The 13,083-nt window shown below is 34.9% G+C and overlaps 1 protein-coding gene across 1 annotated transcript in view; it reads left to right on the forward strand.

The window, feature by feature from the left end:
* Positions 1-12,679, forward strand: part of AP3B1 (adaptor related protein complex 3 subunit beta 1) — a 191,721-nt gene extending 179,042 nt beyond the window's left edge. Inside the window, exons 26-27 of the mRNA XM_079798702.1 lie at positions 494-632; positions 11,244-12,679. Of these exons, the coding sequence (XP_079654828.1) occupies positions 494-632; positions 11,244-11,397 (293 nt within the window). The 3' untranslated portion in view covers positions 11,398-12,679. The remainder of the gene's footprint in view (positions 1-493; positions 633-11,243) is intronic.
* The last annotated feature ends 404 nt before the right edge of the window (positions 12,680-13,083 follow it).

A 13,083-nucleotide genomic window follows, 5' to 3' on the forward strand; every position in this document is an offset into this window, starting at 1 on the left:
GTTGAGATAACTTTGACTCATCACATTGAGGCCATGCATCAGGTAATGCTGCTGGTCATTTCAGAACCACTGATTTGTTCTCAAGCAGCATTTGGCAAGAGAGATGTTTACATGAAAATAAGAGAGAAAATTCTTTAAAAGTAGAAGCCTAATAGTTTACATCAGCCAAATTAATTCACTATATTTTAAAGGGACTGAAATTGAAATTTCATCTTTGTGACTCTAAGTTTTTATCATATAGTATTTAAAATCATATTTATTAAGAGTGATGTTTGACTGTTTTTTTATAAATTTTCCTACACAGTAGATTTTAAAATTTTTGAAACAGTTGCAGTTCATTTTAATTTTATGGTAATTGTCTTGTAAATTACATTCTGGTGGTTGTGTGTTTTTTTAAAAAAAGAAGTTTACATTTTGGCTATGAGCATAAAATTGTTTTAATATAATTTTCATAAAGTAATTAGTTACAGGGGGCTTTCTTTTGCTCTTACAGGAATGCTGACAGGAATGAATGAAACTTCTACTGTAATCATCCTTGCACCACAGAACTTCACTTCCTCTGTGATCCTTCAGAAGATTGTGGATGTGGCCAACGTCGGTGTAGTGCCTTCTGGCCAGGATAATATACACAGGTAGGTGCACCAACACGAGATGAGGGGATAAGTTGTGTACATATATAATTTTCTATTTATAATTTTTCTTGAAAATAACCCCTAACTATATAAATGCCCCCCTTTTTTCTGATAACATATTTGATTGATGGATTTGGGGTAAGGTTCTCTTTCCTATTTCATACAATCCTTAGCACATTGGCATGTACTATCCTGAAAGATACAGATAGTGTACCTGCATTTTATAATAACTTGATGGTTTGTAAAGGTACCTTTTGAGATATGGTTGAGAATTTATCTTATTTCCCCAGATTCAGTGGATTTCTAGGAAACACTGTTTTACAAAGCAGTGGAGTTGGACTTTTTTACTTGAAAGAGAACTTGGGTACTACATACAGATTTCCTTTTGATAGCAGTCCCCTACGGCTGCTTCCGGGATTGAGGAGTGGCTAGAAAACCAGCATAGGCCCAAATGCAGCTTCTGTTTCTTAGCCCAGGAATATCTTTACCACCAACCATCTAAAGCATGAGATCCAAGTCACTTGTCCTTAAAGGTAGCAGAAAATGTGATCAATGTAATTGCCCTCTGTGTGTACTTAGGAATGCCTGTGGCTTGAAAGTTAAGATAACCCCTTATTACTTAGTTCTCTGTGAGCTTAACGGAATTCATTGCACACCATCTTTAATTTCTCTGCCATTCCACTGCAATGGCATACGTATGCTATTTTATTTATGTATATTAAATTTAAAATTAAAGGGAATGCCTTCTGACCTTTAAAAAATTTAATTAACATAGGGGTAAAGAGGCCCCGTATAAAGAGTACTACAGATGATCAGGTTTTAGACTCAGCTCTGCCATTATTGGGCTCGGTAATCTTGTGCAAGTTTTAACTGCTCCTTGTGGACTTTAATCTCCTCATCTGTTTGGAAATGGTGGCAAGGAAAAGAAGGGTGATTGGAATAAATTCTATGGTATCTATGGAAGAACACTGGACTTGACAAGAGCTGAGTTCAAGTCTTGATCTGCCATTATCCAGAGTTACCTAATTTCATCTACTAATCATGACAGAATGAAAACTGCGTGTGCTAGTCAAAAAACAAACAAACAACAAATTTATTTGTACTTTTGGTGTTTTTTTAAATTTTCTTAATTTTTTTATTTTTATTTTTTGAGAGGAAGGTTCTTAAGTTGCTCAAAAGATCAGATGCTTCCATTTCTTAATTTATGATAAGCCCTATCTTTTCCACAGGGCCAGGATAAAGTAATAAAACTGATCTAAGGTAATCATACTAGTGCTACCAAGCAGATACAATTTATCTGTCAGTTAATGTTGTTCAAGAGGGGAAATATGAATAGAAGCCTTTTCAGCGAAAATATTTTGGTTCTGAATTTTCCTGTTTTAATTCTTTTCCACCTTAAATACTTCCTTTCCTGGATGAAAGGAAAGAAGGGTAACCCTTATTTACATTGGAACTTCTAAATTAGTTTTTGTTTTGTTTTGTATGTGTGTTTGTAAGTTTTCTGAAAGCAGTGGCAGCTTTCCAGATTTCTGTTTCTTGAAAGAAAATAGCCAAATTACCTTCTCAAAGGCAACTAATATGAAAGCCATCTTCTTGTTGAGAAATGGACTGAGAAAGACACTTAGCATAGCTCTATAATTATTATTAAAGGATAGTTTGCCTATAACTTGTCTTGGTGGTTTGGAACGAATGCCTGTTCAAAACATTAAATTATAGCCAATTCTCAGTTATCCATACTAATGCAGGAGAGACCCATAACAGAGAAACATTTATATTTGGCTTTGGAATGCAGAGATTGCACTCAAACTTAATGTTCTTGGTCCTCGCACACATCCGCAGTGTCGGCGCTTTTCTCATCCAGCCCTATCATCAGCGGCCTGGGTTTGGCTCTGTAACTTGGGGGAGGAGCTCAAGTTACTGCAGAGTCAAAAGTGAATAAAATGCATATATCTAATTAAGAATAGGCTGTGCTTGTCGTAACTTGCCTCACAAGTCTCATCAGACTTAATTGAAAATGCTTTTATAGTTAAACTATGGTTAACATAATGTTCTAAATTTCAGAAAGTTTCCAGGTAATAAACATATAGACTGATTGGTATTTTTCACACAGAAATTGATAAAAATTATTAGCTTGCATATTTAACATTTTTCTATTTTTATACTCAATAATAATTAAAAATTGTCAATAAAATCTGTACCAATGTCTTTTTTAATTGCATTTAAAATGAAATAACAGTTACTGTTTATATTATGACAGAAATTTACATTTTGCCACTTTATTGAATTAAGGTTTTTAACGGTAGGGTTCAGTCTTCTATTATTACCCTGTGGGATTAATGAGTTTATATGTCTAAGTAAGTTATATATTATTTAATTGTTAATAATAAAATTGAAATCCCTGTGAGATTTCTAAGTGCCTCCTTAATTCTTCTATGATGGTTGCTTTTTTGAGTGTATGAAGAGTAGGACCATAGCCGCTCCTGTAGTTATTAATGGTAATCCACTTAACATTTAAAAAACAAGTATAAAAAGCATTTTGACTATTAGTGTTTAAGATATTAAAACTTCAGTTCAACGAATTATTTTTGACTGGCCTTTGTTCTGTTTAATTTTTCAGGATCTTTTATTTCTGAGAGAACTTTTTAATAAACATTAGACTATTCTTTCTGACCATTCGATGAATACGATCCCATTGTTTAGTTTTAGAATAATTTATTCTTATACTACTATCCAAAATATGAATATTTTTACATTAAATACCAAGTAAAAATACATAATATAAGAATTAGCTAAGAAAAAGTGTATCTTCATTAATATACAGGAGTGTGTAATAGTATAAAATAGAAATTTTAATTGAATACGTAATAGAAAATGGCTCCTAACACATCAACATGGTCTCCATTTAAAAAAGTCAATTAAATGAGCACAAGTTTTATGGAATTCTCTTCAAAACCAGAAGCATTTCCTATATAGTTAACCACTTTTAAAGATGAATTGAGAAAGCATATCTGCTGTTAGATTATATGACATTTAGTTTTCATTTTCTAAGTTATTAATAATATAAGAAAGCTAACCAGTATACCATTGAAAAGCTTAACCTTATCTTCATTTCTGTAGTACTGAGTTGCTGATTGAAAAAGCTGCTCTTTGAGAACCAATTTATCTTATTGGGGTCTATAGAGTTATGGTCCTTATGCCAATTTTCTGTTTTCCAAATTACAGTTACCACATGATAAGGGTAATACAGAAATGAGAATTTAAAAATCATCAAAAAACATTTAATAGGCAGCTGAATGTTTTAATGTCTTGTGTTAGGTATTTGTGTTAAAATATATGAGATACACTCTTCATTATAAAACTCTCAAGATGTATAACTTAAGACAATACTAGTAAACTATGTAAATAAAGTATATTCAAGAGGCAGAATGAACAGTGATAAACTACTATATGAATGGACACAAGATTTAATGTGTTTTAGAAGAGATAATTAGAGAGACTAGCAGTGGGAATCCTGGGTTCATCCAGGGCCAGGGAAAAATCCTATGCTCCTCTGAGAAAGAAATCAAGTGAGGGTTGACGAAGGAGGCTCGTATTCAACAAGGTAGAAACCGGGATGCATTTGCTTTTATTCCATTGCTTATCCTCTGACAAAGGTACCAACACACAGTGACCAAAAAGCAGAAAGCTAAAAATCTATAGCTCTGAAGTTTTTTGGTCCAAAAAAATCATTTGGGAGTTTATGTAAAACTCAGATTCCTGAAACCCAAAAACTCAGATTCAGTACATCTGGTTCAGGGCCCCAGAATCTGCATTTTAGCCATCACTCCAAGAAGTTATACAGCAAGTGTTCCAAATTCCACAGTGTGAAGCTGCCCTGAGTTATCAAGAGTTAATTAATGATAGCCACATGACACATTTTAAGATATATTTTTCCTTTGTTTATGTATTTACTTTTTACAGATTAGTCATTATGGGGTACCAGTAGGCAAGATGTTTGATTTAGGTTTTTTTTTATATCTATCCAGTGTCCTCCAGCAAGAGAGTATATTGTTATAATCATATTACCCAGGAAAACAGTCTTAGACCATAAGTAAACATTTGTCTTTCAGCAGTCTCCACTATTTTACATTTTAACCCAGTTTCACGAATTCTGACGTTCATATACTGTAGTGTTTAAAAGGGTTGTCATGCCACCTACTCATTTGGCCCTTTTGTGAACAACAAATTGACCCTATAAGAGGAAAATGTGATATTTGAGTGAAAACAGAAAGCGTTGTCTCTGTTGACTCTATTTTACTGCAACAGCTTTCATCGTTAACTTGTATTCAGTACTTATATCCCTTTCACTCCCTATGTATCTTAATCTCTGGTTTAGATTTTTCTCTACCCTGTCACTTTTTTAATTTGCAGATTTTGAACATGTACAACTTGTGAATAATTACAGTCTTAGAAGAATAAAAATGTTTTACTGCTGTTACTGACATCCTTAACTATTAGGAAAGTCTGGTGCTATGAATAGAACAGTGTATCCATGGCAACATGGCAATCAACTTTTTAATTTATCAGCACATTTAAAGACAGTTTATTTGTTTCAGATTTAAAATAAAAATCTTTTTGTTTAATTGAAGTACATGTAAAGAGCAACTTGTTTCATTTCCAGGCTTTAAACTCATTCAGTAAATCACTTATCATATACATGTTTAATGGTTACTAACAAGGGGAATACTGGTGTACACTATTGTTTCCATCCTAAAATAGCTATATTGTGTAACTCCCTCATTCAGTATTTTTTGAAGAACTTTGTGACAGATTTCATTAGTGCTAGGGTTATAAATACGAAGTAGTCACTTCTTCGTGGGGTCTTTGATATTTCCATTTCTTCTGTTCTTAGGTTGATCAACCTTTGCATTACTATCTTTATTAGTTTTTTTCTTTCTCCTTGGTAACTACGGACTATTTGAATACTGGGTAATTTTGAAGGACCAATAATATTTGATATCTTGGTGCCCTAATTTTAAAAGCTCTGTTACTATAGTCACCATACGTAATCTGTCTTAAAACAGAATTTTGTATAAACAGTTGTTAATATAAAGGTACCAGGCTTCGGTCTTTTCTACAATGTGACAGGTTTGGGATCTCAAACAGGACTACAGGTTTGTGGAACCTCTTTAGAAGCCAGTTCCTTCGCAGGCTGGCGCTGTCCACTAGAGGACAGCACTGCTTTTCATCTGACCGCCCTGGGCTCTGCAGCTCTGAGCAGCATGTCATTGAAAAACAAATGTGGACCTCAGTTAATTTTTACACAGAAAGCACATTTGGATATTTCAGAAATAACCAAACTGCACAGCTGATTTTTGCTTTAAAAAAAATCTTTAAGTTTTAATTTTACCATTTGTGAGGTAATATTGTACAATGCAACAGTTTTACTAATAGGAATACATAACTGATTTCTTGTAAAAATGAAAGAAAGGTATTCTTGATGATTTTCCTTCTGTGTTGACAATTCTATAAGGAATCAAAGACAATGGGGTAAGAATTTATTTGTTTTATGATTTAATTTTTTTATTGTTAAGCCCCATCCCACCCCAGACAAACCAAAAATGCTCTGGAATAACTAGAATGTTTCATGTCTTCTCTGAGAAAGTGCACTCTGATTTTTTAGCTCTCCTGTACAAAGAAAGAGGAGGCATCACTAGCCAGATAATGTGGGGAATAATTATTTTATACCATCTCTACAGGTTAGAATAGAAAATAGAGGATCCTAAATGAGGATAGTAGCTTTTTGTTGTTGTTGTTCTAACTCTTCTCATCAGCATGTTAAAGGAAAATACTACAAGATTGCTGGCTGATTTTTTTGAAAAATATATTGCTTTGGATAAATTTTATAAGCTTGAATCACATCTAAATATTTTTCTCAATGTTAATTTAATAGTGCAGTGAGCTTAACTTTAAAATACAATTTTATAGTCAACAAAATGGAATTTTTTACAACTTACAAACTCTCTGCCTGTTTAAAATGTTCTATTATATTAACTCAGAGGAATAAGGATTTATCATTTTAAAGGCTTGGGAGATAGTGCTCCAACTAACCACGCTTAGGTATTTGATGTTAGGAAGCTATAAACTAGTGTTTCTTACATATGATCATTGTGCGACTTCATTACACATTTGTCAGCTTTGGACTAATTATTTTTATACAGCTAGGGCAGGGCACTGCCTCTTGTGATCGTCTTTCTTACTAATAGGATTCTGTCTGCTTCAGCAGGCAGTAATTGAAGGCTTCATGTGCAGAGTAAGAAAAAAAGTTTTAGCCTGACTGGGCCATTGTCACAGCTTCTGGTAACCAGTAGAACAGAAAGCACGAGAAAATTGAACTCAGAATAGAAAAATCAGAAACCAGGAAGTCTATCCAAGAGAAGAAAAAGCATGTCTTAGAGCTGTTGCATTAAGTGTAGCAAATACAACTCTGCATAAACAGTTTATGTTTGTGAATACCCTGGAGGTCGATGCAGCCTCGCTGATATTTTTTAATTCATGTTGTCTTATTAACATTTCAGTTAAAACAATTAAGTTATAGGATTTCTTTTCCTTTTGATAAAGAGCATTGATGGTCCATAGCTTACAAATCTTTAAAAATAAAAAAAAAAGGAAACAAGCCCATGTTTTATAGATAAATACATTTGTCCAAATTTGTTGTTATTATTTGACCTGTTTTCATAATTCTGTCAGGTTAAAATAAATTAACTTTTTTTGAAGAGTGGTTCATACTTTCATTTAGGTTTGGCAACCAGTTTATTTTGTCTTTTTCTTTAATCTTAAGAATTCTTAGCTTCAAATATTAAATGTCAATTGCTAGTGATAATAAACAAAGAAACATTTAATAAGATGAAATACAGCTATATCCAAACAGTTTTACCTTCTCGGTGATTACAAACAGCAACTGCTTGGTGGTAGAATGAAAATAAATTATGAAAAATACCTAGGTGGTATCCCTTTTAATAACATGGAGCCCGGCCTACGTAGGCAATGCATCTTTAACTGCCAGCCACTTATTTGTCCTCATTTGTGGCATTACTGGTGTTTGAGGTTGGTTGGTCTCCCAGTAGTCCCTCCCTATGTTGCAGTTCCATTCAAGATGTTTTGTATTTTTCATTGCTAGTTGTCTCTTTTGAGGGAGTGGGTGGTGGGAGATGTTTTAAATATTTTAAATCTTTAAAGGCAGAAATGTAAAATATGTTATGACAAAGCATCGTGCAAGGTGCTTTGAATTACAGAATACCTCAAAGTCAGGTACACAGTTTTTGAAGGGAAAAATCTTAGTTTTTTTAAGTTTTTGGAATATTAATAGATTATGTGCATATTAGGTAAATAAGAAGGAAGCAGATTCTCTCTATTGACTAATTTAAAAAATGTTAAGAGTGCATTTTTGCAAATATTAAGAGAATGTGTGTGATCCAGAATTAGAATGCTTGGGTTCAAATTCCTGCTCAACCATTCAGGAACTGTGTGTCCTGAGCAAGTTTCTCAACTTCTGTGGGCCTCAGTTCCCTCATCTTTAAAGTGATCTGCCTCATGGAATCAAATGAAATAGCACAAGTGATGAAGTATGTAGTACCCATTGCACAAAGCACTTAATAAATGGCACCTGTTATTGTCATGATGATGATCAAAAATTTCACATGCCTTCTGAAAAAAATGTCACCACATGATCTTAGTTTGAGGCCAAGTACAGAGGTTCTAATGTCAGCCATTAAATGCATATAAGTTTTTGACCCAAGCTGTCCTTGTAATCAATGTTTCTTACATCCATAAGCTAGCTGTTTACTATTTACTCATTAGTATTCTTTCCATAACTATCTTTTAAATTGGGAGTAAAATGAATAGATTTTAGGGAGTGGCTTTTGCTTTCCATGGGCCAAAACAAACCAATTGTAATCATGCTGTGTTCCAATTAAATACATCCATTTGAACTATGGAACAAGAGCATCCAGACATCGACATGGTCTTCTGCTTCAAAGCAGTGCTCCCACCATTTTGTGCCCACCAGGACATAGAGACTGGCTACAAGGCCGTCGCTTTTATCTCCGCTAACAGGTTTTATTGCTAGGATGATTCGCTTAGCATGTTTCCACTGCAGTGTAAGCAAATGCCTCTTCTTTCATACCCTGTTCTTTACCGTATTGGGGATTTTGTGGTAATAGGATTTCAGAAACATGTACAAGACACTAATTTTAACCTTTGTAAACACACTTGTATCAGAATTGACATGTATGTCTCCTGAGTTTGTATTATTCTACCATGACTTTCAGTTTTCAATAGAAAGAAGATAAAATGTGCCTTAGGGCCCTGTAACCCTGAAATTCAAACAACAGTGCTTTTGTGTTCCCATTCAGACATAATCTCCTCCGTGGTCCCAGGGCACAGAGTGTTAAGTAGATAAAGGGACTAATAAGACTGTTGTTTACATAATTATAACTCTATCAGAAACGGGGGCCACTACTGAAATATTTGGTGATGACCAGATCTGTGGGGAAAGTTGCATAAGTGAGTGGGACGATAGGGCCACCTCATGTCACTGCTGACGTGGTTTCACAGAAGTACAGAAACAGGACTCTCCCAAAGCGTAGAACCTCAAAAATGTGGACAAAAGACATGCACAAACCTGCAAGGGTGATAGAAAAGAGAGGTCGTCGTGGGGCTAGTGAGCTTCGTGTTCTCTCCAGGATGAAATTGGGGTCCCCAGTTCCTGAGCTATTGTGCGATGACTGAAGAGCAGGTGGAGGTGGATGTTAAGAGCTTTATAAAGCCTCTTTAACTCCGTGTGACTTTTGTTCCCAGGCTGGTTGTTTACAGTTGCTTCCCTCAGTAGAAACACTGCTCTGATTCCTTACACGTCTCAGTGTGTTTGGAGAGAGTACGCAAATAAATGCCTGGGAGAATTGCTAACATACTTTATCAGCAACCCATTAGCTACCATTTTAAAACTCAACTTAAAAGTGTTGATAATATTTTCAATTTAGTAAAATTAGCATATTTGTCTTGCTTTTCATGCATTATTCTAATTATTGTTGGGAAACTGATTTTCATGATTCTATTTAGGTCAAAAATGCCTTGCTAGGTTTCAAAAAAAAGAATCTAATGTGTTATGAGATCTTGATGTCATTTCAAAAAAACCCTCAAAAAAGAAATTTTCATCTAAAGAGAATCTGCTTCCTGCTTAAGTGGCTAATATTTTAATTAAGTCGGGAGTGAAGTTTTTCTGAGTGTCTCCTGATAAACTCCCTCTTTTATGTTGGTGGTAATTAAACAGATCCCTGAGGACGCTGTGGGCTCTGCGCGAGGCCCATGCTGATTGTCAGACATGAGACACTGACCAGTTGGTTTGCTCTTGAATAGTCCGCAGCGTGCTGTCAGCAGGGCAGTTTGATTCTTATGTATTGTGAGCTGTTGTCAGGGCTAACTGGGTGCCATTGTGGCTGAAGATGTTGCGCAAATTGAGGCAGATGGCTCAGATTCAGACACGTGTCATACAGAAAGGGGAAAGGGGATTGGCCCTGCAAAGTGGGGTCACAGCAGGTCACAGACCTGCTCTACACTTGTTAGTGTTTTCAAAAGCTCATGTGCAGCAACTTTGTTTTTCTCCAGTCATCCCTGCAATCAAATCCCCTCCCCACCCCCCCAAAAAAAAAATGTGTGGAACATGCTCCATGCGGAAAATGGAAGCCCAGGAGGGTACCATCTTTCCTCCACGGCTCTGGGGCTCCACTGTGCACGCAGAATGAATGAGCAGGATTGACAGAAGCTCATTGTGCCTCCACCGGCTTTTCGGTCAATTGCAGTGCTTAAAAGGCTAGTTTTGCTTTTAATTCCATATAATTAGTAGGTTCTTCATGTCTTGGAATTTAGTAATGGAGCTTTAGACCTCAAGTTGCCTGTATTCTAAATCAAAAAGAAGGATTTAATGTTCTGAACGTTTAAAAAATTTAAAAAGAGGGAGAGAGGGTGATGTTGCACTTGGCTATCATGTGATTTTGTTACATGGTATCATCAACATTAGAGATTGAATTTGAATATTTCAACATGCGTGAATTCATTGAAACGTAAGAGTTTTATATTGCACATTAAATTATCTAACTTTTTGCGTAATCATTTTCAGATATGAGGAATTAAAATTTCAAGCTCTTTGAGAAAGGTACCTTTTCTTAACATGTTTTAAAAATAAAAATATAGAGGTTTATTTTAAGTGCCCCTATGCATGGTGAAATGTTAAATTATCAAATGAATGGATGAGTCCCAATTTATAGGAATGGAGAATTATTCACATGCATCTGCTGTTTAAACTAATAAGTAAACTAGACTTCCTTTTCCTGTTCTGTTCTAAAGATGCACTAAAATTACCTGCTTGTTGTAAGCATGGTGCTGGGCAAGTTATTGATTTTTTTTTTTCCAGAAGAATGCTTGGCTTTGGGTTTTCGGCAGTAGGGAACATGTAGTAAATTATTGGGGGAAAAAAGAAAGAGTCATTTTAAACCTATTTGAATTTCTGCTGTCTCCTTTTTCCCCCTCATGATAAAAGGTCTCTATCTCTTTTTTTTTTTTTTTTTCTAACAGGTTTGCAGCTAAAACTGTGCACAGTGGGTCATTGATGCTAGTCACAGTGGAACTCAAGGAAGGCTCTACAGCACAGCTTATCATAAACACCGAGAAAACTGTGATTGGCTCTGTTCTGCTGCGGGAGCTGAAGCCCGTCCTGTCCCAGGGGTAACCTGCTTACATCTGGACTTCAGAATCTGGCACACAACAAAAGTGCCTGGCATCCACGACTGCTGCCTTTCATTTATAATAATAGCCCTTCCATCTGGCAGTGGGGGGGAACACACTCCTGACATTCTTGTCTCCTGCTTTAGAATGCTAGTGTGTAGCTATCATGTATGCAGTACTGTCCCCATTTTCGCTTTGCTAACCAAAGAACATATTTTTTACTGTCAGTTCTCTCAACTCTTGAGTCCATGTGGCATTTTCTCTATCCTGCTACTTCTTCTGTCCTTCTCATCTTCCTTCCCTTTTTCAACAATGATGGACATGAATTGGATATTTAAAGTTTATTGGAAATCATCTTCTTCCCACAGTAAGCAAAAATTAGCCTAGAAATAGTCTATATTGCCTCTCAGCTTGACATGTGAAAATGGGATACTTTTTAGAATTAAATGCCAAAACAAGATCTCCGCAAAATTTTGTTCTATGAATTTCCTGGTATTGTAATTGGTTATTGACAACTGTCATCATGAAATTATCTGAATAATAAGATGAATAAACTAGCATATGAAGAGCATTTGCCTTTGCATTCTTTTTAATGAGAAATTGTTTATAATCCTGAAGTTTGCATGCTTAGTTTTTTGTTTTTTTTACTCTAAAGTAGATATTTTGAGTGTTTTATTATGCAGAAAAGCAATGAGGTTTAATGAAAGAAAAACCACTTTCAAACCAAGCAGATGTTTCTAATTGTGTTAAATTCTTTACTTTTGCATAAGATAATATTTTTTGCTGCTAACTTAGATTTAAAATCTATGTTAAATCAGTAATATAATGTAGTATGCTAACAATTGAAACCACTTTAATATCAATAGCTTAATATCATTAAAATATTTTTCTCATAAGTGAAATTAGAAAAATGACCAAAGTCCCATTTCAGATTTGGGTTTTGGGGGGTTTTTGGTACAATGATTCAAAGTTCCTTGCCTCGTATTTCCTTTAACATGATCATAATCCATGATTATCTTTAAATTGTTCCATTGAGTCGAGTTAGTCAATGTTGAATTCTTAATTCTAGCTATATTTTTTCATTTTAATGTCCACTTAATGGGACATTTGATGTGCACCAATCTTGAAGAATTGCTCTCATAGTATATTTCAGCCTGAGCCTCATTTTTAGTATCACAATGCATTTGCTTTATTTATTAAAAGAAAAGGAGAGCACTAGCCGGTTTGGATCAGTAGATAAAGCATCAGCCTGTGGACTGAAGGTTCCCAGGTTCGATTCCGGTCAAGGGCACATGCCGGGTTTGCAGGCTCAATCCCCAGTAGGGGGCATGCAGGAGGCAGTCGATCAATGATTCTGTCTCATCATTGATGTTTCTCTCCCTCTCCCTTCCTCTTTGAAATCAATAAAACTATTTTTTTTTAAAAAAAAAAAAAAGGAGAATGTTTTTATTCTGAAGAGATGAGAACAATGAATTTATCAAGTTAAAATATTGGATACTTATCCTTCCTAATAACTATTTGCAAATATTTGAGTAACTTTATAATAGCTTACAAAAAGTTTGCCCTTGTAACCTGGGTTTTTGTTGTTAAGAATTTAGAAGTTACTGTTAGAGAAGACAAGACTCCAGAATGATGAATAACACAAGAAGAAGTTTAAAAAAAAAAAAGGTTGGACAAGCTAAAGGTAAAC

This window comes from Cnephaeus nilssonii (genome assembly GCF_951640355.1).
Source record: "Cnephaeus nilssonii genome assembly, chromosome: 2".
In the NCBI taxonomy this organism is placed as follows: domain Eukaryota; kingdom Metazoa; phylum Chordata; class Mammalia; order Chiroptera; family Vespertilionidae; genus Cnephaeus; species Cnephaeus nilssonii.